This window comes from Mandrillus leucophaeus, unplaced genomic scaffold (genome assembly GCF_000951045.1).
Source record: "Mandrillus leucophaeus isolate KB7577 unplaced genomic scaffold, Mleu.le_1.0 Scaffold878, whole genome shotgun sequence".
NCBI classification, from domain to species: Eukaryota; Metazoa; Chordata; class Mammalia; order Primates; family Cercopithecidae; genus Mandrillus; species Mandrillus leucophaeus.
This window is the reverse complement of record NW_012109563.1, coordinates 387,097-412,600: the sequence shown is the minus strand read 5'-3', so window position 1 is coordinate 412,600 and position 25,504 is coordinate 387,097. Positions and strand designations below refer to the sequence as shown.

The 25,504-nt window shown below is 42.0% G+C and overlaps 1 protein-coding gene across 1 annotated transcript in view; it reads left to right on the top strand.

Moving 5' to 3' along the window:
- Positions 1 to 25,140, top strand: part of DNER (delta/notch-like EGF repeat containing) — a 234,810-nt gene extending 209,670 nt beyond the window's left edge. The window contains exons 10-11 of the mRNA XM_011969147.1: positions 15,052 to 15,298; positions 24,118 to 25,140. Of these exons, the coding sequence (XP_011824537.1) occupies positions 15,052 to 15,298; positions 24,118 to 24,229 (359 nt within the window). The 3' untranslated portion in view covers positions 24,230 to 25,140. The remainder of the gene's footprint in view (positions 1 to 15,051; positions 15,299 to 24,117) is intronic.
- The last annotated feature ends 364 nt before the right edge of the window (positions 25,141 to 25,504 follow it).

The following is a 25,504-nucleotide window of genomic DNA, read 5'->3' as shown; positions in this document are numbered from 1 at the left end:
CTTTAGCTTGGAGGAGTTTGTTATTACCCACCTTCTGAAGCCTACTTCTGTCAATTTGTCAAACTTATTTTCTGTCCAGTTTTGTTTCCTCGCCGATGAGAAGTTGTGATCCTTTGGAGGAGAAGAGGCGTTCTGGTTTTTGGAATTTTCAGCCTTTCTGTGCTGGTTTTTCCTCATCTTTGTGGATTTATCTACCTTTGGTCTTTGATGTTGGTGACCTTCAGATGGGGTTTCTGTGTGGATATCATTTTTGTTGGTGTTGATGCTATTCCTTTCTGTTTGTTAGTTTTCCATCTAACAGTCAGACCCCTCTGCTGTGGGTCTGCTGGAGTTTGCTGGAGGTCCACTCCAGACCGTTTGCCTAGGTATCACCAGTGGAGGCTGTGGAACAGCAAAGATGTCTGCCTGTTCCTTCCTCTGGAAGCTTCTTCCCAGAGGGGCACCTGGCAGATGCCAGCTGGAGTTCTCCTATAAGAGGTGTCTGTTGACCCCTGCTGGGAGGTGTCTCTCTGTCAGGAGGCACCCACTTGAGGAGGCAGCCTGTCCCTTATCAGAGCTCGAGTGCTGTGCTGGGAGATCTACTGCTCTCTTCAGAGCCAGGAGGCAGAACATTTAAGTCTGCTGAAGCTGCACCCACAGCTGCCCCTTCCCCCAGGTGTTCTGTCCCAGGGAGATGGGAGTTTTATCTATAAGCTCCTTACTGAGGCTTCTGCCTTTCTTTCAGAGATGCCCTGCCCAGAGAGGAGGAATCTAGAGAGGCAGTCTGGTTATAGTGGCTTTGCGGTGCTGTGGTGGGCTCCATCCAGTCAAACTTCCTGGCAGCTTTGTTTACACTGTGAGGGGAAAACCACCTACTCAAGCCTCAGTAACAGTGGTGGACCCCCCTCCCCCCACCAAGCTTGAGTGTCCCAGGTCGACTTCAGACTGCTGAGCTGGTAGCAAGAATTTCAAGCCAGTGGATTTTAAATTGCTAGGCTCCGTGGAGGTGGGATCTGCTGAGCTAGAACACTTGGCTCCCTGGTTCAGCCCCGTTTCCAGGGGAGTGAACAGTTCTGTCTCACTGGTGTTCCAGGAGCCACTGGGTTATGAAAAAAAAATACTCCTGCAGCTAGCTTGGTGTCTGCCCAAACGGCTGCCCAGTTTTGTGCTTGAAACCCAGGGCCCTGGTGGCATAGGTACCCGAGGGAATCTCCTGGTCTGTGGGTTGTGAAGACCATGGGAAAAGCATAGTATCTGGGCCGGACTGCACCATTCCTCACAGCACAGTCCCTCACAGCTTCCCTTGGCTAGGGGAGGGAGTTCCCTGACCCCTTGTGCTTCCTGGGTGGGGCAACGCCCCACCCTGCTTCTGCTCACTCTCCATGGGCTGCACCCACTGTCTAACCATTCCCAATGAGATGAGCCAGCTACCTCAGTTGGAAATGCAGAAATCACCTGCCTTCTGCATTGATCTTGCTGGGAGCTACACACTGGAGCTGTTCCTATGCGACCATTTTGCTAGCCACCCCTCCAGTTTTCTTTATTTTATTTTATTATTTTATTTTTATTTTTTGAGACAGAGTCTCGCTCTATCCAGGCTGGAGTGCAGTGGTGCGATCTCAGCTCACCGCAACCTCTGCCTCCCAGGTTCAAGTGACTCTCCTACCTCAGCCTCCTGAGTAGCTGGGATTACAGGTGTGTGCTACCACTCCTGGCTAATTTTGGTATTTTTAGACGTGAAGGGGTTTCACTATGTTGGCCAGGATGGTCTCAATCTCTTGACCTCATGATCCACCTGCCTTGGCCTCCCAAAGTGCTGGGATTACAGGCATGAGTCACTGTGCCCAGCTGCAATCAAGTTTTCAACAGTTTTGGAACTGTTAAAGATTCAACTTTGAAAGGTATTGTCTTCTTATTTAAATTAGCTGGGTCAATTTAATCTTTCATAGCAGAAGAGAACTAACCATGCTGGTTGGGTGAATGTTTCCTCCCTATTCCAGATCACTTCTTTTCCTGGGAAAGTTGTGTAAGAACTCCCTTCCGTGCTCTCTCACCTGCTCACTCACCATTTGGCAGATAAAGACAACTTCTGAGTGAATTTGGAAGGATGCAAATCAGTACCCACAGCCCTGCCTGCCTGCTTGCCTGCCTGTCTGTGTCACTCAGCCTGATCTGTCTGCTGTCTCTACTCCTTCACTCTAAGTCACAAGACCAGGCCCTCACTGGTGGTTCTGGCTGCCTATGACTGGATAGGGTCATCTCATTCTCAGTGCTTGTCTAACATAGGGGGTGGCCAGTATTAGGAAACTCTCTTGTCCAAATGTGGACCACATTCTCTGACATCAACGTGACCAACTTGACCACATTCTTCAGTGTCAATTTGATCAATTTGATAAGAGGTGGAGGATATGATTTAGACTCTTAGCTGCTCACTCAATGTCTTTCCTCTTGGTTCATGCGGCCAAAGTGTGAAGTGCATAATCATTATAGGCCTCCCCCTTAGCCTTCTCGATTGCTCTCATACAGAATGGGCTTAGAATTAACTTTCCTTGCTAATGATAGATGAGAAATACTTTCTTGTTGAAGAGAGAGACAAGGGACTGAAAAGGATTTCAATGGTAAAATTCTAAGGGACTGTAGTTATAGGATGTTAAGTCCAGTCTGGTGGAATATGCTGGTGGAAAGGATTCCAGATATGGGTCAACAGGACCTTGGTTCTTATTCTGGCCAAGGCATTTGTTGTTATGACTGTATTTGCTTGTGCTGAGCCTCAGTTTACTTTTCCATAAAATGGGATTGGTTTTCATTCTGAAGTTTAGTATGACAAATTGACACACTTTGTGCCTTTAGGTCAGAGTAAAATCTATTTAAAACTTTAAAATGGGATTCATGAAGATAAATATATAGGAGAGTATAGATGAAAAGTCAGGAACACACAGGATATCATCAAGAAATTTTGAAGTGAAATCCTATCATTGTAAAAAATCTAAAGTTTACTTCTGGTAATGATAATATAGGCAAAGTATGGAATAACAAAAGGATCAAAGTCGACTTCAAATTCAAGCTCCATCATATTCTAACTATGTAACCTAGAAAAACAAATTTACCTCTGGGAGCCTTGTCTTTCTCACTTGATTATAGGAAGGCTTCCTGTGCTGGTTGCTGTGAGGATTACATGAGGCAAATGTGCAGATTTCTGGGTTCAGTAGACACTAAATAAATACTGGTTGATCTTTCTTTTACTTTTTCTATACTACTGTAGCTCTTATGCTATGAGCTACTCCCAGGGAGGATTAACCTTCAGCAATTGTCTTTTTAGATGCTGCCTGCAGCTCAGGACAGTGGCTATTCTGAGTGGCTGGGTGTGATAGGGTACATTATACATCTCAGTGCATACCTGGACGCTCTGTTCACTCACTCTATCATTTTCCATTTGATGATCTCATTTTTATTTCTCTATAGGGCCAAAGGTATTAAAACAAATTTAATTACAGATCAGTCTCTGCCAGGTTCCAGCACTGGATATTTCTAACCATGACCTGAGTATATGGAAAGGAGATCGTGTGTATGAGGTTTGCAGATGACACATAACTGAAGCCAGTGGCTCGTGTCTAGAGAACTGGATCTGAATCAATGGAATGAATCCCAGGATCCGGAGTGGACACAGAGTTCGTACAGTTGGTGGGCAGGGAAGCTGTAAGAGGCCTCTAGTCCTGCGTGAGCCATGGGAACCATGGCCTCTTAGGTCTCTTTCTAACCCTGAGCATCTGTGATCCTCTGAAGTGTCTGGAAACCAAGAGGAGGATGCCTGGATATCTCAAAGTTTAGTCAGTAGATCTAAACAGAAAAGCTTAGAGGTACGCAGAGAACCATGGCCCACATAGCTACATGGTGCTGGAGGGCTGCTGAGTCACCCAAGGAAGTAAAGGAGGCTTCTGTTAACTGAATCACTGCCTTCAGAGGCCACATTGCTTGCCTCTCTTCCTTGTTCCCTCTGCTGTAGCCACAGTGTCCTGCTTTCCCTTCTTTGAGCAGGTCAAGGTCATCCCTGCCTTCAGGACCTTTACCCATGCTGTTCCCTATGCCTGGAGCTCACTTCCTTCAGATCTTATCACAGCTGCCTTCTTCTCATTCAGGTCTCAGTGCAAAGGTGCCTTCCCTGACCATCTGTATTAGTTTCCTCTTGTCACTGTAACAAATTGCCACAGATTGAATGGCTTAAAATAACACAGATCTATCATGTTACAGTTCTAGAAGGCAGAAGTTCAAAATGGGCCTCACTGGGCTAAAATCAAGGGACCAGCAGGGCTGTCTTCCTTCTGGAGGCTCTAGGGGAGAGCTTGTCTCCCCTCGCCTTTTCTAACCTTAAGGCTGCTCACATTTCTTGGCCATTGGTCCCTTCTGCCTTCTTCAGAGTCAGAAATCATGTCATTTTGACCTCTGCTTTCATTGTCGTCACTCAATTTTCAACTCTCCTACCTCCTTCTTTCGCTTATTAGGACTCTTATGGTTGCATTGAGCTTGTCCAGATAATCCAGAATAATCTCTCCGTCTCAAGATCTCAATTTAATCACATTTGCAAAGTCATTTTTTGCCATATAAAGTAATGTATTGATAGGATCTGGGCATTAGGACATCTTTGGGAGACTCTTATTCTGCCTTTCATACCTCCCACCAATGGTATCTCATTCCTTTCTCTATTTGTTCTTAAATATTACAGTATTTGGGGATGAGGTAGAATTAGTTTTATCTGTTAATGCATCACCCTAGTCATTTGCCTCTTTAGGGTAATTATCTGGCCACCAGTTAGTGATAAGAAGCAGAGATCTAACAGACCACATAGATTTATCAAAACTATCAAGAAGATTGATCCAGGACCATCCTAATAGAATCGTTCAAATAGCTATAGTGATTTATACACGTTTTAAGGCAAATGAAAACCCACAGTTCTGGAAATTAACAGAACAACGTTGGTGAAGTTTTAAATCTCTGCCATTCATTTTTACCACCTTGGGACTGATCACAGTTTTTTTTTTTTTTTTTTTTTAATTATAATGAAGGGAAAACATGCCTTCCTAGAATCAAGGTCTAAAAATCAAAATATCTATAAATCTTGACATAGCAGTGTTGGTGTGTTTTGCTTTGTCTGTATAAGGTTTATAAAGTTAGAGTTATAGTTAACCTTGCTGACTGACAGTTGAGCAGTTTTGTGTATTAAACAGTTGAATCTATGGTTAAATACAGTTAAACTATTGAATTAATGATATTTTGCAGTTGAGAGATAGGCAAATAGGCTATCTTAGATTTATGCATTCAATAAGGAATCAGTGGCTCTTTATTGTCAGGAATTGAGTGTAGTTCTGGGATATAAGGGTTAATGAAACATCCCCTTCCTTTGGGAGCTTGTAATCTGAGGGCAGATTTCAATATATGATGAGTCGCTGTAAGGCTTTGCACAGCCACGTCTAGACAACCAGGGAAAGGGAATGTAACTCCTCCTGGGACCAGAGTGTGAAGTATAGATGGATGTCTTGGGCCTCTTCCTTTAATAATAGATAGAATTTAATAATAGTTAAAGAAACTTATCCAATGATTATATTATATGGGCAGTTCTTAGTATAAAAATAGGTTGGCTTCTTTGGTTCTCATTTTTATATAAACCAAGACGTTTAAAAAATAAAATTAATTAATATCTCCCTTTATTCAGATCCCCACCTCACTCCTTAAAGGTAACTACTGTTAGACACTTATTGCGTATTCTTCTAGATGCATCAGTCAGTAGATAAGTTCCTATTTTCTCCTGTACAAATGAGAATTTTATACACACTTTTCAACATATTGCTTTTATGTGTAACAGTATATCCTGAAGGTGCACCCACACTATCTTATGCAGATCTATGTCACTTTTTAAAATGTCACATGGTATTTCCATTCTTTAGCATCTCTAAAATTTATTTAATCAGACCCCCATTGATAGATAATACATTTGGAGGGGTTTGCTATTTAAAGCAATACTAGAATGAATATTCTTATATATATGCACCTGTCTTAGTTTGCTTGGGATACTATAACAAAAGACCTTACAGTAAGTAGTTGCTCACAGTTCTGGAGGCTGAGAAGTCTGAGAGCAAGGCACTGGCAGATCCAGTGTCTGATGAGGGTCCATTCCTCATAGATAGGGCCTTCTGGCAGTGTCTTCACATGGTGGAAGGGCAAGGTGGCTCTCTTGGGCCTCTTTTATAAGGACATTAACCTACTTCATGAAGGCAGAGCCCTCATGACTTAATCACTTCCCAAAGACTACATCTCTTAATACTATCGCTTTGTCAATTAGTGTATTAGTTTGTTTTCATACTGTTATAAAGAACTGCTTGAGACCGGGTAATTTATAAAGGAAAGAGGTTTAATTGATTTACAGTTCAGCATGGCTGGGAAGGTCTCAGGAAACTTACAATCATGGCAAAAAGCGAAGGGGAAGCAAAGTACCTTCTTCACAAGTTGGCAGGAAGGAGAACTGTTGAGTGAATGGGGAAGAACCCCTTAGAAAACCATCAGATCTCGTGAGAACTCACTATCATGAGAACAGGATGGGGGAACCGCCCCCATGATTCAGTTACTTCCACCTGTCACTCCCTTAACATGTGGGGATTATGAGGATTATGGGGACTACAATTCAAGATGAGATTTGGGTGGGGACACAGTGCCTAACTGTATCAATTAGGTTGCAACATTTAAACTTGGGAGTCACATACATTCAGATTGTAGCAGCATCTTTGTGCTTACTTATGTGAGAATATCAATAACAGAAATTCTCAAAGATAAAATTGTCAAAGAGTTTTTGCATTTAATATTTTGATTTTGATTGGTGATTACCTTTTAACTTTTCATGAGCATTTCATTATAAGTTGGCTTTTTGCCTTTTAGAACTTTTCCCCTCCAAAGCAATGGTGGTGGGGTCCAAGGGTAACTTGCAAATCCCACTGAATCCATAATTACCTTTAGTACATACTTGGAACACCAGGAATGCATCCTCTACTTCTCAGGGAGGGACTGAGGCTAGATGTGGGGAAAGCATACTGATTGAGTGGAAAGAATGCTGTTGTGGAGTTTTGTGGTTGATAACTCAATTCTGTGAGTTGAGCTGGTTTTGAATTCTAGCTCAGGTATTTATCCTTGGGCCAGAAAACAAGGTCTCTGAGCCTTAGGCCTTGATAAATGGGATAGTAAATATAACCAATATTGTTCAGTGACTGGTACATACTAGGTACTTAATAAATGATTGCCTTAATTATTATCATCAGCTGTCTTTCTCTTTGAACAACTAGAAGTCTCTGGGCATCTGCTGAAAATGAAATTTCCCATCTCTGATGGAATCTTGGTAAATTAGATACTTTTGGGTTAATAACCAATTTTCTACAAGTACAGAATATTGTAGGACCACAGGCATTATATAGATAGGTAGTTGTTATTGATGTAATCTTGACTATTTTATTCCAAAGAATCTCATGAGGAGGAACTTTCCATTGTCTCTCTGAAGAGTACTGATGGATGTGTACAGCATAGGGAAATGCTTTTCATGCCTTTTGAGTGCAACCCACAGTAAGTAGTATGTTTTACATCTTGACGCTGCATGTAACACACAGACTAATATACGCACAAACACACACAATGTAAAATAATACTTAACTTTTTATAAGTGTGACAAACTCTGAAATAGTTCTCTAAATTTTGTTTTTAAATGCGAGTCTGGCCCCATTACATTGATTTCTACGATCTACAGTTTGGAAAACATTCCTTATTGATTGAAGTGTGTGGCTTTAGAACCAGAGCAGCTGGGCTTAAACTCAGGGGCTGCCACTTACTATCTGTGTAACCCTGGGCACATAGCTTCCCTCTTAGTCTCAGTTGCTTCCTATATAAAATGAATGTAATAACAGTGTCTACCTCAAAGCATTATAGGAGGAATAGGTGAGTTAGCACCTTAACACTTAGTGTCCAGTACGCATTGAACCCTCAATAAATATCAGCTCTTATTAACCAAAATGATGAGCTAAACATCAAAATTTAACTATTAGACATAACTGCTTGGGTGTCTTAAAAGTACTTCCAATTTATTTGTTTATTCAACTTTTATTTTAGATTCAGGGGTACATGTTTAGGTTTTTACCTGGGTACATTGTATGATGCTGAGGTTTGGGATATGAATGATCCTGTCACCCAGGTACTGACTATAGTTCCCATTAGTTTTTTAACCATTTCCCTGCTCCCTTTCCTTCCTCCCTAATGTCTACTGTTGTGGCCTCTATGTCCACAAGTACCCGATGTTTAGCTCCATTTTTTCTTTTTTTTTTTGAGACAGGGTCTGACCCTGTCACCCAGGCTGGAGTTCACTGGTGGGATCTCAGCTCACTGCACCCTTCACTTCACAGGCTCAAGCCATCCTTGTGCCTCAGCCTTCCAAGTAGCTGGGATTACATGAATGTGCCATGACACCTGGCTAATTTTTTTTGTATCTTTAGTAGAGATGGGGTTTCACCATGTTGGCCAGGCTGGTCTGGAACTCCTAAGATCAAAGCTATCCACTCACTTCGGCCTCCCAGACTGCTGGGATTACAGGTGTGAGCCACCGTGTCTGGCCAGCTCCCACTTATAAGTGAGAATATGTGGTGGTTGTTTTCCTGCTCCTATGTTAATTCACTTAGGATAATGGCCTTCAGCTGCATCCATGTTGCTGCAAAGGTCATTATTTCACTCTTTTTTTATGGCTGCATGGTATTCCATGCTGTATATGTACCACTTTTTCTTTATTTAATCCACCATTGATGGGCACCTTGGTTGATTCTGTATCTTTCTATTGTGAATAGTGCTGCAGTGAACGTGCAAGTGCCTGTGTTTTTTTGGTAGAACAATTTGTTTTCTTTTGGATACGTACCCAGTAATGAGATTGCTGAGTTGAGTGGTAGTTCTAAGTTCTTTGAGAAATCTCCAAACTGCTTTCCACAGTGGCTGAACTAATTTACATTTCCACCAACAGTGTATTCCCTTTTTCTCTCGGCCTTGCCAATATCTGTTGTTTCTTGACTTTTTAATCATCGTCATTCTGACTGGTGGGACATGGTTATCTTATTGTGGTTTTGATTTGCATTTCTCTGATAATTAGTGATGTTGAGCCTTTTTTCATGTTTGTTGGCCACTTATAAGCTTGCTTTTGAGAAGTGTCTGTTCATATATCCTGCCCACTTTTGAATGAGGCTATTTGTTTTTTGTTTGTTCAGTGTTTAAGTTTCTTATAGATTCTGGATATTAGACCTTTCTTGGATGCATCATTTGCAAATATTTTCTCCTCTTCTGTAGGTTGTCTGTTTACTCTGTCAATAGTTTATTTGCTGTGCTCTTTAGTTTAATTAGGTCTCACTTGTCAATTTTTGCATTTGTTGCAATTGCTTTTGGGGATTTAGTCATATGTTCTTTCCCAAAGCCCGTGTCCAGAATTGGTACCTTCAATTTAACATGTATAAAACCAAACTCAGGATCTTCCTCTCCAACCTGGTTGTCTCACTCGGCTACAGCACCTCATCCATCCAGTGATAAAAGCCAGGAAACCGAGAGTTGTCCTCCTGGTTTCTCTCCCCTCATTGGCCTGTCTGTATGAGCTGCATTTAGTCTGGTGGATTCCCCCCTAACACAGCACTCACATCCATTCCCCTCTCTCTGTCTCCATGCCCATCACCACAGGTCAAGCTACCACTAACTCTGCCCCATCCTTCAGGAGCCTCTGAACTGGCCTCTGTCCTTGTTCCTCAAATCCTCTCTTCATGCACAGCCAGAAGGATCTTTTCAAAGTGCAAATTGGAACACTCAGACCCTCCCTCCCACTGTTTCCAACCCTGACTGTGCCAAGCTCCTATTAAAATAAATAAGTGAGTAAAGACCCAAGGCCACACTGCCCTACCCTGTAAGGAGATCCCTTCTCCTTGCTGCGGCCACTCTCTGCCTCTCTCTCAAGCAGTCGCGCTGTTCTCCTTCCAGCCCTTGTTCTGCTCCCTCAGTCCCTCCCACAGGCCTGTGCTCACTCTGGTTCTTTGCCTGTGCAGTCTTCCCTCTGCTCTTGCCTGTCCCTGGTTACTGCCCACTCACACTTAGAACCTAACTCCCTAAGGGCTCCTGTTGTGCAAGCTCTCTTGACAGTCAGTGCCGTGAAATATCCCCTGTCCTCCTGCTGCGCTGAAGAGCTTGTCTCTTGTAGACATAGCACAGTTGTACTTTTACTTTGTTTTGGGGATCATTTGCCTGACCCCTGCATCCGTCAGAAAACTGGAAACTACATGAGCCTACTTTTCTATTTTCCCTTGCTTTCCATCCCTGTCACTCAGCACTGTGCCTGGCACAAAGTAGGTCCTTAATTAAAGTGCTCAGTGAATGGATCCCATAAAGGAGATGATCTCTTTCATTCCCTTTTCACGTTCATTCCTCTTCTGGAGATTAACAAGGGTTGTTAATCTTTTTTCAGTTTCACTGACTGCTTTGATTGTCCTGCTAACCTTTAGCTATAGAAAACAAAGTAATTGACATCCCTCCTCAAGATTGTTCTAGGCAACGAGTAGTCTTAAAAATTATTAAGCTAAGTAACATCTTCATAAGACACCGTCTCACTTTTGCTCTTTTTCAAAATAACATAGATAAGCAAATTAACTAGTCTAGGTACATTCATCTAGGTAAATTAAAAAATAGATATGGGCTATGTACATTTTAGACTCAATGTACAAATTGACTGGAGTCTATTTTTGGCAGAGTGGAGGTGGGTCTGATTTTATTCTCAGCTTGGCCACTGACTGCCTGCCTCACCTTGAGCAGCTGCTCCAAGTCTAGTACCTCTGCCTAGTTCAAGGCGTTTGTTTAGGACCAACTGAAATGTTTAATGCAAAGGCACTTTGGAAAATACAAAACCTCAAACTAATTTAGTTTAAAAAAATGAAAACGATCCATCAGACTCACAAGTGTGACATTTTTCTTGAGCAGCCCGTGCGTATGCATTCCTGGTCATGCACCTGCTGGTGCTGATGAGATGAACCCATCTGGCACATTCTGGTTCACGATTCTTCCCTGTGCAACGCTGTAGCCAAAGTAGTCAACGATTCATGTGATGGGGCTCCTGGGATGCAGCAAAGCAATGACTTATGAGGATAGCATCTGGACTGAGAGATGGTGGTTGCAGGCACCTGGCATAGATAAATTTACTGCCTCTCAGACCTAGCGTTGGACTTAGCCAGATCCATCCCAGTGACTAAACCAATTAGCCTATAAAGCAGCCACAGTCATTTCTATCAAAAAAGTTTTAGATGACAGTGAGGTGGAATCTAGCTTTAAAGAAAAGGGCAGGGGGAGGGAGGAAAGCAGAGCTTTTACGATAAATCTTGAGAAAGTTTTTCCAAAAGTCCCAATAGTTTGGAATACAGAGTTTTGGGAAATGGAGCAGATGGTCATAAATGCAGGCAGTCAGACCTGGGACACCGCACTGTGCACATAGCCCAGTATGGTTGTTTTTTTCACTTTAGTGGCCATGTGGTTGTGCACTCACTGTGTATACACAATTGATGTGTTGTGTAAGTTAATTCTATGAAGCTTATGCATAGACTGCAAGAACTCATCAAGAACTCGTGTGATCTTCCATAGTGATCAGATCTGAGCACTCTACCGAGTTGGAGGAGAAACATAGTACTGGCTGCCCTTGTGTTGATGCTAAATGGATGTTATAACATACTCTGCTGAGTGTTGGATTCCTGCCTGCAACTGAATTTTTTAGAGAATGTTATAATACTTGGAAATGAAGTGAATCACGCTTGCTTTTTCAGCCAGAAAAATGAGTTGTCTCTCTGCATGCACACCAGGTATTGCCAAATGAGATGGCTGCAGATTTGGGGATTGAGCCTTGGTTCTGGTTTCCGAAAACACCTTCTCCCTTCCATTGTGACTATTTGTTTCTGGTGATTTATGTTACTTTGTCCGCCTGTGTGTGAGTTGGCTTAGATGAAGCAGTCAATGCACTAATGGTCATTTAGTTTTGCTAAGCTCCACGGGCCCTATGAGCTCAGGCAGGCAGACTCAAATGACAAACCAGGCTTCAAAGGTTTTGGTGAAATATTCAGGAGGATCTGGATGTGAACTTAGAAATCACATTATTCATCTGTTCTCAAATTCTCAGAAAGCATCCAGGCTGGGCGCATGGGTCATTTTTCTGTTAGCTTCTAGAAAGTGGGTCTGCAGGCCTGGCCCCCTGTTTGGGTGTCTATCTGTGCTCTTCTTCAGACTGACTGCAACTTTTCAAGGTAAGGAATAGCTAATTGTGATCTTAGATGTATGATGACTGAAGATACAGCTAAGATGAGGGTGTGAGTATCCAGAGGCCACAAATACTCTCTCCGATAATGGAACAGTGAAAAGAGTCCTGTGGATTTCATGGAAAGACAGGCTCATTTCTGTTTCCACTAACCTCTGAATCTCACTTGCAGGCACTTGGAATTCTACCATGAAAATGATGTCCTGGTGTGGGTGGGGAAGTGTGGAGTGGTGGTGGTGGTGGTGTGAGTATAGAAAGCATCCTTTTTTCCATATGAGTTCAGCTTCTCTTTGGTCTTACCTAGCTCTTTAAAATTTCCACAATTTCCTTTCAAATACTGTATACACTATCTAGAGCATTTCATTTGGGTGCAGTTCCATAAACAGGAAATAACTTGATGTTCTTGACCTATGCCAAGCAGAGAGATTACATCCTGTCCTTCCAGTTTTTCCTGCTAATACAGATTAGTGTTCTTAGGAAGGACACAGGGCCATGCTCAATAATCCTCAACTCAGAGCATGTGACCCTTTATCCTTCCCTCCTCCACCACCACAGCTGCTCGTCTTTGGGGACCACCATCACGTGTCCGGGAGTGGACTTTTTAACTTTTTCAGAAAGTTAAAACTTTTTTTAAAAAACTTTTTAGAAAGTTAAAAAGTTTTAAATATTTTTAAAACATGTTTTCTAACTCATGCTGCAGCAAGCCAATGGGGTATATGTTGTTATTTCCATTTTACAAACAAAGAAACGGAAACTCAAGATCAAGTAAATGTAGGAGCTGAGATTGAAAGCAAGGTTGGTGTGATCCCAAGGCTGATCCTATTTCCACTCTTATGCTGGAAGATGGTCGTACGAATGTCTTATTTAAATGATGGATTGCTTATTTCTTTATCGGAAAAGGAATACATTCTTATTTTTAAAACGCTGGAAAAGACTCAGAAGTATACAGAGGAAAATAATCATTTTTAATTCTGTCTTTTAGAGATCACTGTTGTTAGTATTTTGCTGTGCAAAGGCCAAGACCTCAGATCCTGACCAGTATCAGAGGCATTCACTCCAAGTGATGTCAATTCTCTAGGCCTCCTTTGTAAAGTGGGGAGAGAGGATAATATATCTTCTGGTGGTTATGATGATTAAATGAGCTATTTTTAAAGAGCTTAGTTTATACTAAGAAATCAGTGTATGTTTGCCATCATTATCATACTATCCTTCTGACCTTTTCAATGTGTATATAGACATTTTAAACTCATAAGATATTGTCAAATTATTGTACTGTCCAAGTAGATCCTGTTTGGTAACAGGCTTTTATTCTTTTGTTGTTTAGTGGATATCCTTTCATCTCACTGAGTGTTAAATATTTAGGTTTTTATTTTTTGACCTGTATAAATTATGTTGTTGCTGGTGAAATGGAGAGAGAGTGTGGGGTGAGGGAACTCTAGTTATATTTGTGTGTGTGTGTTTTTCTTCTTTTGAGACAGGGTCTCACTCTGTTGCCCAGACTGGAGTGTGATGGTATGATCTCAGCTCACTGCAACCTCTGTCTCCCAGGTTCAAGCAATTTTCTAGCCTCAGCTTCCTGAGTAACCAGGACCACAGGCGTGTGCCACTATGCCTGGCTAATTTTTGTATTTTTTGTAGAGAAAGGGTTTTGCCATACTGCTCAGGTTGGTCTAAAATTCCTTAGCTCAAAGCAATCTGCCTGCCTTGGCCTCCCAAAGTGCTGGGATTACAAGTGTGAGACACCATGCCCAGCCATATTTTATTTCTTTTTTAAAAACTATCTGAAGTAAATCTAAAGAAAAATGGTAAAATATTAACATTTATTAACTGAGCAGTGAGTACATTGTTGTCTGTGTGATTTTCTGAGACTTTTTCTAAATATGTAATAGGTGATAACATTTAAAAATTGTGATAGCATCTTAAAGATGAGCATCTTCATACATAAGGCTACATTTCCTGGGCTACTTCCCCAGCATACATCCTAAAATGGGAATATCTGGGTCAGAGCATATGCTAATTAGTAAATGAAAGGGTTTCATATCAACTTATAGTCCTCATTTCTGGGTACCCTTGCCAACTGTGGTTATAATTTTAAAGCAATATTTGGGAGCTGATAGAGGAATTGCACTTTTTTGTAATTTCGAAACCAAGTAACTTTCTATTTGTATTTTTTTTAATAAATTCCTCCTTATATCCTTTGTTTTTTTGTGGCGTATTTCTGGTTTTTCTTTCTTTCTTTTTTTTTTTTTTTTTGGTGACAGAGTCTCACGCTGTCACCCAGGCTGGAGTGCAGTGGTGCGATCTTGGCTCACTGCAACCTCTGCCTCCCGGGTTCAAGTGGTTCTCCTGGCTCAGCCTCCCGAGTAGCTGTGATTACAGGCATCCACCACCATGCCCAGCTAATGTTTGTATTTTTAGTAGTGATGGGGTTTCACCATGTTGGCCAGGCTGGTCTCAAACTCCTGACCTCAAGTGATCCACCTACTTCAGCCTCCCAAAGTACTGGGATTACAACCATAAGCCACCGTGCCCAGCCTCTGGTTTTTCTTAATGATTCTTAAGAAGTCCTTATGTCATAAGGATATTAACTCTGGGTCTGGATAATCCATAGAAAATAATTCTTCCAAGTTTAAATGGCCCTTAGGTTTTAAGTTATCTATGCAAAGATGAAAAAGGCTTTCACATTCTCAAAGGTCACAACTCAAACCCAGCCATTTGCTTATTTTTGCCTGCAGACCTCCAGTGGAAGTCCGGGCACATGGCAGAGAGCCTCACCAACATGCCGCGGCACTCCCTCTACATCATCATCGGAGCCCTCTGCGTGGCCTTCATCCTCATGCTGATCATCCTGATTGTGGGGATTTGCCGCATCAGCCGCATCGAGTACCAGGGTTCTTCTAGGCCAGCCTACGAGGAGTTCTACAACTGCCGCAGCATCGACAGCGAGTTCAGCAATGCCATTGCATCCATCCGGCATGCCAGGTGGGCTGCGGGGGCGGCGTGGGGAATGCTGCCTTCACATGTGCGTTCTTAGGAACAGGGTCATATTATACACAGGACTTTCCATCTGCAAAGAGGAGATTTTAAAGAATGAAACATAGGTTCCATGTTGTATTCAGGGATAGATCATTCGGCCACTTGATAAGCAAACCCCTTTTAATTCGCTGCTAGCTTTTCCTTTTGCTTTGTTTACATTGAATATATTTGTTCATCGAATTTGGGTTGCTCTGTGACTATAAGTATCTGATTTGTAATCACTGTGTATTAAAAACTTTTTTGATGAATTTTTTGGGGGAATGTCTTTTGCTGTGTTGCTCTTCAAACAGTCAACATTTAATGATATCATTTGACTTAAGGGCCTAGTGAAAGAAGGATAAAGAGCTATCTTTCTACTTTGAGAGTGAATATTTATAAATCAGTATCCTTTTCTGGAAGAAAGACTCCAGAGGGACAAGGAGTCAATGTGGTGTCATAGAAAGAGTGTAAGTTCTGGTGAGGTATAGCTTTGAGTCTTAATGACTCCATTACCTGACTCCATAGTTTAGATTGATCTGTTGTTTTTTTTTTTTAATACTTTAAGTTCTAGGGTACATGTGCACAACGTTCAGGTTTGTTACATAAGTATACATGTGCCATGTTGGTGTGCTGCACTATTTATATTAGGTATATCTCCTAATGCTATCCCTTCCCCCTCCTCTTTCCCCACAATAGGCCCCGGTGTGTGATGTTCCCCTTCCTGTGTCCAAGTGATCTCATTGTTCAATTCCCACCTATGAGTGAGAACATGTGGTGTTTGATTTTATGTCCTTGCGATAGTTTGCTGAGAATGATGGTTTCCAGCTGCACCCATGTCCCTACAAAGGACACGAACTCGTCCTTTTTTATGGCTGCATAGTATTCTTTGGTGTGTATGAGCCACATTTTCTTAATCCAGTCTGTCACTGATGGACATTTGGGTTGATTCCAAGTCTTTGCTATTGTGAATAGTGCTGCAATAAACATACGTGTGCATGCGTCTTTATAGCAGCATGATTTAGACAGATCTTTTAACTTTCCACAAATGTAGCTCCCTCAACTATATAAAGGGATAACTCTCCCTCCTTGGAGAGTTATGGCAGTCATATTAAATTACAAATATATATACTTTTTCCTTCAACATTTGTTTTAACTTCCAGGGTACATGCACAGGATGAGCAGCTTTGTTACATAAGTAAACTTGTGCCATGGTGACTTGCTGCACAGATCAACCCATCACCTTGGTATTAAGCCCATTACAAATATTAAAGATGGTATAAACAGCTAACCCCATATTTACTTCTCCAAATCTATTATATAACATAAAACAATAAACTAAGATCACATTTTACTGACTTTTGCAGAGTGTGTGTTCCAAAAATAGCAATATTGTTTGTTGAAGTAAGCCATCTCTTCTTTTGCTGATTGAATAATCTCAAGCACAAAATTCAGAAAGTAAGTGTGCTGTAGTGAAGAGTGGGCTGAGCTTGGTGCCTTCAAATTGGGGCTCAAGGGAACTGGTAGCTGTATGATCTATCCTGGGATGTCCTATGTTGGTGTTGGTCAAGACATGAGAAGACTTGGCCAGGTGTGGTGCCTCACACCTATAATCCCAGCACTTTGGGAGGCCAAGGCAGGTGGATCACTGGAGGTCAGGAATTCAACACCAGTCTGGCCAACTTGATGAAACCCTGTCTCTACTAAAAATACAAAAATTAGCTGGGCGTGGTGGCAGGCACCTGAAATCCCAGCTACTCAGGAGGCTGAGGAAGGAGAATCACTTGAACCTGGGAGTTGGAGGTTGCAGTGAGTCGAGATGGCGCCACTGCACTCCAGCCTGGTTGATAGATGGAGACTCTGTCTCAAAACAAAAACAAAAAACCCTGGGGTTTCTATCTCAACAGCACATATCCACATCCTTTCTCTTTGCCGTCCTTTTCATCTCCATCTTGTTTCCTTCAAGGACTTTCTTTCATCTGATCTGGGCAGGCCCGTAGAGGTTGAACCTCCTTCCTGGGTACTGTCTCTGTGACTCCACCTCATTTCCAAAGTTCCAAATCCGGCAGCCTGAGAGCCAGCTGCAGTCACCTTCACAGCTGTGCTCCTTCAGGACATGTCTGCCCTTCTACACTGAGATTTTTTGTCCTTCATCAATGGGTTCTGTATTTCTTTTGAATTTCTACTGAGCTTTTACCAGGTACTTATTGGGAAAGTGTAGCTTCAGATTCTGGTTACAGTGGGAATGATAAGTGAAATATCATTGATGTTTTCTTATATCTACCTAACTGAATGATAACAGCAATGAAAAAGATAAGCACTGTAATCCCAGCTACTCTGGAGGCTGAGGCAGGAGAATCACCTGAACCCTGGGAGGTGGAGGTCACAGTGAGCTGAGATCACACCACTGTACTCCAGCCTGGGTGAGACAGCAAGACTCTAGCTTAAAAAAAAAAAAAAAGAAAGAGAGAGTCAGAGACAGAGAGAGGTGAGAAAACCCAAATCATTCTATCTGAATGGCATACAAGCTAAGAGGTTTGAAGAGTTTGCTTTCTCCAAAAGAAATCCCCCAAACCCAATTCTCAGATCTTACAGTGATCTTGTCATTCTAATAGAAGCAAAAGCCAGAACTCAGCTTCCATGGGGAGGAGACAGTGGGAAGGAGAACTTGGGAGACCCTGAGCATCTACACCAGTGCTGAGGTGGGAGCTGCACCCAGTCTTGCTTTTGTAACTGCGAGAGAGGACAGAGAACTCAACCTTCCTCCAACTCAGGCCCTGCATGGCTGCTCATCTTAGCGCCTTCCTTTCACAGCCAACTGAGGCAATACAACATCCAGGAAGCCCTGATACCAACCCTTGCAAGCCCCACCTTAATTGTTTATTTGACTCTTTACTCCATGACCCTGTAAATAAAAGGCAGTAGCTTTTATTTCTGTGTCTCCAGTGGGTCCTGGCAGGTAGTAGACCTCACTAACATTTGAGGTTTGAAATGAATGGATGATCTCAGTTAGGGATTGGAATAGGGTGCCTTGACCGGCTTGAGAGGTAGACTCATCCCAGGGCACCAACTCAGTAAGTGGCCCCAGCCTAGAGGAACATTTGCAGAATCCTGAAATTGCTGGATTGGAGATGAAGAACGTAAAAAGGAGCAGAGAAGGCCAGGCACGGTGGCTCACTCCTGTAATCCCAGCACTTTCGGAGGCCGAGGTGGGCGGATCACGAGGTCAAGAGATTGAGATCATCCTGGCTGACACGGTGAAACCCTGTCACTCCATCCTGGGTGACAGAGGGAGACTCTGCCCCCCCCACCCCCACCCCCAAAAAAAAGGGAGCAGAGAATTGACAAGTTTCTTCGGTGCCCAAGATGGTTTTCTCTTGTCGTCATTCCTGGAAGGGCTTCATTCACCAGGAGGGAGCAGAATCCATGGCGTTATATTCTCATGTGTGGGGAGACCCTACAATTCAGATTCCTCTGCCCCTACAAGCATCCATGGCTACGATCCTCCAGGGCTAAGAGGAGTGTTTTATTTCAGCCCTAGAATAGCTTAAGACAGATTCCTCTGAGCCTTCTGCTCATATGGCCCACGGGGAAGATATTTAACTGAATACTCTTGGAAGGAAAGAATAAACTTGAAAGCATTTACAAACCTGGCTCTTATTTGGTGCTGATTTATATCAAAAATATTTACTGCGTAATTCCTAACGGACAAGCTTCTGCATGCACCAGTGACTGCAGATAAAACTACTGACATTAAAACAATACCTTCCCTTTAGGAAAATTTCTGTTCTGAACGTTTATTCAGCTCCAACGTGTGGTTTCTACAGCATAGCTGTGTAGAGGCCATGGCTGGGTCTCGGGCTGGTTGGCCCTCTTTGCTCCCATTTCCTGGAAACCCTAGAAAGGCATTGGCAAAAACTCAGACCTGTTGATGTTATCCTCTCCCTAGTTTTCAGCAGCCAGTGTCCATTTTATGGGCTGTCTCCCTGCTACTATCTTGGAGGTGACATTGGATCAGAATGGCTGTAGCCCAGCAGCCACGCAGGACACATGGAGTGGGTCACTTGTGATAGTCACAAGTCGTCTGCAGGAGTCGTCTGCAACATGCTTGCTTTGCTTATACTCAGGCAGGGAAGAGCTTGTAACTGACCAGCAGGAGCAAAACCAGGGCTCTCCAAGTTCTGACACTGAGGTCCCACTGAGTTGACTGCTCTACGAGCTAGAAGTGCCTGATCACAGAAAGCAGATCATGGAGGACATGTTCAGTTATTTTCCCCCAGTAGCTCAAAACCTTCCAATTTTGGCCTTTCTCAAGATCTGCAGCATTGTTTTAGTGGTTGACTTTCAGAAGACCATGAACTAGCAGCTCTCTGACCTGCCTTATAACTGGTTGCAGTATCTTTTGTTTCTTTGAAGAAATAGACACCCAAGAATTGTCACCAAATAGGATGTTTGAGATGTCTGTGCTAACTGATATTACTGGTGCTGTCGTTTCTGTTAGTGCTTCCGTGATGGCCAACATTTACTGAAAGCTTCCCGTGGGCCAGACACTGTGCTAAATCATTCACAAATAACTCACTTGCAAGCATCTCACAAGAATGTAAGGGCCCATGTATCACTAGTCCCCCATTATAGGCAAAATAAATTTGGGCTTAGTGAGACAATACAATTTACACAAGGGTCACAGGGTTTGTAAGTGAGAAAACCAGGACTTGTAAGTGAGATTTGTAAGCCAGAGTTTATTAATGAGAAGGAAGGTGTGCTGATTTGAAAGTGATGCCTTTCAATGCCGCAGTACACAGGCTCTTGACAGGCACAGGGTAAGTGAGGGCTTCAGTTTACGGGGTCGTCACATGCATGAAGGTTGCAACGAAGTGTTCAGCATCTAGGCTTGGAAGCCAGAAAGCTCCACCTCCCACCAGGTGTGACCTTAGGAAAATTATTCCTAAGTTTCTGTTTCATCATCTGTAATATAGGATAAATGAGATGTACTCACTTGGTGAGGTTGTTATGATGATGAGATGAGATGATCAATCAGTGAAAACAAGACGATGGAATGTGATGTTGAGTGGGCACCAAGGACAATGCTGAATGCATCACCCCTCGAGGGGCTGGGAAGGAGCCGCAGATGGAGCCACCACATTAGGATATTTGAGCTATTTTTCCAGGAGGAGAGGGAGTGTGTCAACTCCTTCCCGTCTTTTAAAGATCTGGCTTCCTCGTGGACCATCAGCAGACATTTCCCACGTGTCATGGTCTGTGGTCACGTCATGGGCCATGAGCTCCCTCAGGTGGGAACATGTGACTATGAATGCTGGGTGCTCCACCCAGCCCGCCCCACTCAGCACAGAAGAAACATTTTCTTATTAATGTTTTAACTTGCAGGATTTTTTTTTAACTTAACAAGAATGCTGAGTAAAGCATTACACACACTATTGATTGAAAAAAGTCATTTTCAAAACAACATGTGGAATATTTCTCAATTTTGTTAAAATATGTAATAATAATTATTATATATAATACTTTCAGAGGGGCTTCGGGCTTCATACATATTTGTAAAATGAATGGAAGGGATGTGGGATTGAGGGATGGGCAGACTGAAGAATAATGCACAACACATTGACACGTCCTTTGGAGAGCAGCACTACGGGCGATTTTTATGGTCTTCATCGGGGAGCTGTAAAATATTCTAGACTTTGCAGGCCATATTGTCATGACTGCTCAACTCAGCCTTTGTTGTGCAAAAGCAGCCAGAGGAAGTGTGAATGGGCTTGACTATGTTCCACTAAGACTTTATTTGTAAAACAGGCATCAGGCTGGAATTGGCCTGTAGACTGCAGTTTGCTAACCCCTAGTCTATTTTATAATTTTCTCTAGCTTCCAATTTTATTTTGTTTTTTACATTTAAAATGTATCTTTATGATAAAAAGTAGTAGTTATTTTAAAAATGAACACTTGCATAAAAATGCCTGCAATAAAATAAACAGCCTCTGACATTGATTTAGTGCCTGAGATATATATATATATAAAAACTGTTAGTCTTTTAAATGTAGATATGATGCACATTCGTTCATCAACAAGTGTAAGCCTGCCACTGTGAGAGGTGTAGGAGATTCAGCAAAGTCTTTTCATTGTACTGTGTGCTTTAAAACTATGGTGTTTCTAGAAAGGAGGCCATTTTAGCTTCCATATGGTAGATACAGCATTTCAGGTGGATATCTCCAAAATTCTCCTAAGGAATTTGGACAAAGTTCTCAGCAGCTAGTAAGTTGAAATGCAGGGATTCCAGCTCTAAGCCTGCCTGCTCTCTCTTCTGGTGCTGGGGTTATTAGTCTTATTTTAACTGCCTTTGTAACTAGCATTATACTTTATGACCCATACTTGTTTGGAGTTAATCCCATTAGGACTGGGCCACACAGCTCAGTTAACCAGTGTGGACACAGAGTGGTGCTCCTTGCTCTTCAGTCAACTGTGAACATGCATAGGTGGCCATGTGGCTCACTCTTGAGGGCGTCAGCCCTTGCCTTGTCATACTCAGTGGATCTGTGACACTCGTCCTTAAACCTGCCTTGTCTATATTGAGTTCCATGACAACATCCAAGTTTATAGCCCTTCGAATTATAGCTTGTTAATGGATTAAGTAAAATGAAGGCTTTAACATTCTAGATTCTGAGGAAGTAGGTTCTTTTTCAAACTATGAAATTATATTTAAAAATGGGTGTTTTAGGCTGGGCGTGGCAGCTCACACCTGTAATCCTAGCACTTTGGGAGGCCGAGGCGGGTGAATCACAAGATCAGGAGATCGAGACCATCTTGGCTAACACAATGAAATCTCATCTCTACTAAAAATACAAAAAAATTAGCTGGGCGTAGTGGCAGGTGCCTGTAGTCCCAGCTACTTGGGAGGCTGAGGCAGGAGAATGGCGTGAACGCAGGAGGCAGAGCTTACAGTGAGCCAAGACCATACCACCGCACTCCAGCCCAGGTGACAGAGTGAGACTGCATCTCAAAAAAAAAAAAGAGTGTTTTAAAGATATATGCAATTGGGTTTTTCCTTTCAGCGAACCAATCGAATAATTAATCAGTTAGTTAATATAGTTTGTTGTCCGTCAGGTCAAAGCTCTCTATATCCTACTGTGTTAGGATATGGAGAGCTCTTCACTGGGTTGCTGGATATTTTTTGTTAAATTATTATTATTAGTGGTCGTATATCTAGCTATTTTATGAGAAATAAACTGTCAAAATATTTGCATCTTAAAGTAGCCTAGGAAATTGTCGGACTTGGGAGAAAGTGTAAGACCCAACGGGCCTGTTGACACTTTTGCTCTGTGGACACTTTTCCTCTCCTTAGATTATGCAGACCTCACTCAATTTAGGTAAACAAACTGCAGGCTGGAGTCTGACCCACATCTATGTGAGCACAAGGGTGAACCTTCAGTGAGGCTTCACAGTTTAGGAAGTATTTATTGAAGTTTTTGGTCATATTGCAGTAATAGCTGTGGGTTTTTCTGAGGGAAGAATGCTTTAACTCTTTAATGCCGTATTTTGCCTGGTGTCTGTCTGGCATAGCATATGCCTTTGTGCTCTTCAAGGCTAGTAAAATTCGAGAGGATTGGAATACAGGATTGATGACTGTTTAAAATGAAAGATCGTTTGAAGAACGCACTGTTTTCTCCTTTCTCACTTGATTCTACTTCCCATCTCCATACATAAGACAGACTTTCAATATATCAAAGGAAAAAATAAGAAAAGAGGAGAGCTGGGACGGGAGCTATGGCAAATCAGCCCCTTTAATTCCTAGGGGCCCCACCCTAGGAACCGTGTAAAATTTAAGGTTCTTTTAAAATGCCTTTTTAAAGAGCCCTGGTGGACTTGAAACAGTTAAAAGATGTTGTCCAGACAAAGGAGGAGAGAGGATGGGTTAGCGTGGAAGATTGTTTGAATCCTGTTGCACTCCAGGGCTTTTGGGGAAGGTGAGGTCTTGAATGCGAAGAGACCACCCAGAAGTTGAATTGGCTTTATTTTAATAATTGCCATCTTACGACTGGTTTGACAGGAAGTCCTGAAATTGGATTTTGGCTCCCCTGGCTTCTGGGAGTCAGTCCTGCTGTTGAGGCGATTTGGATCTATACAAATCTGTTGGGACAATGGCCTTGTGCTCGGAGGAAAACGTTGGCTTCTGTGTGCTAGGGTTGGGAGGTGATAGGTAGGTGGGATTCAATGGTGAGTTCTGGCATAGTTTGTGGACAGACACCTCTGTATCTGAGGTCATTTCCCACCTCTGTCCTTTTGTGTTGGGATCTCAGATGACCTTAAACCTTCACAGCTTATCCCGTGAAAATCCCACAGGAAAGGCTGTCTGTCCATGGCCCGGGGAAGATTGCCCTGCTGTGCTATATTCCAGGCACTGAAGTGGATATAAAATAAACTCACCTCTCCAAATATTTATGGGCCTCAGAAGAAAAAGACAAATCAATACACATTTTCTTAAAATCTACTATGGAGCTGTCATGCTTGACTACTTTGCCAAGATTTAACCTACGAGCTCCAACTTTAATTTGAGCTCTACATTTTGTGAAATACATTTTTTTTTTTGCCTCTAACACCAAAGACTAATGTTTATACACATTCAGTGTTAATATTAGGATGTCTAAAGTTTCTGTACTTGCTAGAGAATATATTTTTATAGTTTCATTTAATTCATGCATATAAATTATTCTTATCACTTGCTGTAATTAAACTTGAGGCCTAGTATTTATCTAACCAGAGTCCTTTCTCTCTGATTTCAGGTTTGGAAAGAAATCCCGGCCTGCAATGTATGATGTGAGCCCCATTGCCTATGAAGATTACAGTCCTGATGACAAACCCTTGGTCACACTGATTAAAACAAAAGATTTGTAATCTTTTTTTGGATTATTTTTCAAAAAGATGAGACACTACACTCATTTAAATATTTTTAAGAAAATAAAAAGCTTAAGAAATTTAAAATGCTAGCTGCTCAAGAGTTTTCAGTAGAATATTTAAGAACTAATTTTCTGCAGCTTTTAGTTTGGGAAAAATATTTTAAAAACGAAATTTGTGAAACCTATAGACCACGTTTTAATGTACCTTCAGCTCCCTAAACTGTATGCTTCTACTAGTGTGTGCTCTTTTCACTGTAGACACTATCACGAGACCCAGATTAATTTCTGTGGTTGTTACAGAATAAGTCTAATCAAGGAGAAGTTTCTGTTTGACATTTGAGTGCCGGCTTTCTGAGTAGAGTTAGGAAAACCATGTAACGTAGCCTATGATGCATAATAGAGTATACCCGTTACTTAAAAAGAAGTCTGAAATGTTCGTTTTGTGGAAAAGAAACTAGTTAAATTTATTATTCCTAACCTGAATGAAATTAGCCTTTGCCTTATTCTGTGCATGGGTAAGTAACTTATTTCTGCACTGTTTCGTTGAACTTTGCGGAAACATTCTTTCGAGGTTGTTTTTGTCATTTTCGTAACAGTCGTCGAACTAGGCCTCAAAAACATATGTAACAAAAAGGCCTAGCGAGGCAAATTCTGATTGATTTGAATCCACATTTTTCTTTAAAAAGTCAAGGGTTTTATATTGTGAGTAAATTAAATTTACATTCGAGTCGTTTGTTGTTAAGAGGTAGTAAACATAAGAGAGTACTGGTTCCTTCAGTAGTGAGTATTTCTCATAGTGCAGCTTTATTTATCTCCAGGATGTTTTCGTGGCTGTATTTGATTGATATGTGCTTCTTCTGATTCTTGCTAATTTCAAAGAATATTGAATAAATGTTATCAAGTCAAGGATGCAGTTGTCTCTTTTGTTCTTTGAAAACTGTATATGAAAAGTTTTGGATTTGCTATTGTTTGCCAAACAGTCCCACGGTTGATACCATATTAAATAACCCGAGGCGTGTACTTCTGTGGCTGCCGGAGCCCGCTCCTTTGCCTCTGCAAGCCTTTCTGACCTCCTAATTGTCAGTAAACTCACCCTAGGTGCTTGTCAGTGTGAAGTGTAAAAAAAAAAAATTAAGAATTGTTATCCAAAGTTGTATATCTGAATTTGCCAGTGAAATGCAGCACGTGTGGACAGTGAACACACTGGAATCCGGAGCTGCTTCTAGGCATTGAGGGCAGGCACCTCTGGCCTCAAGAAATACCTTGCATGCTG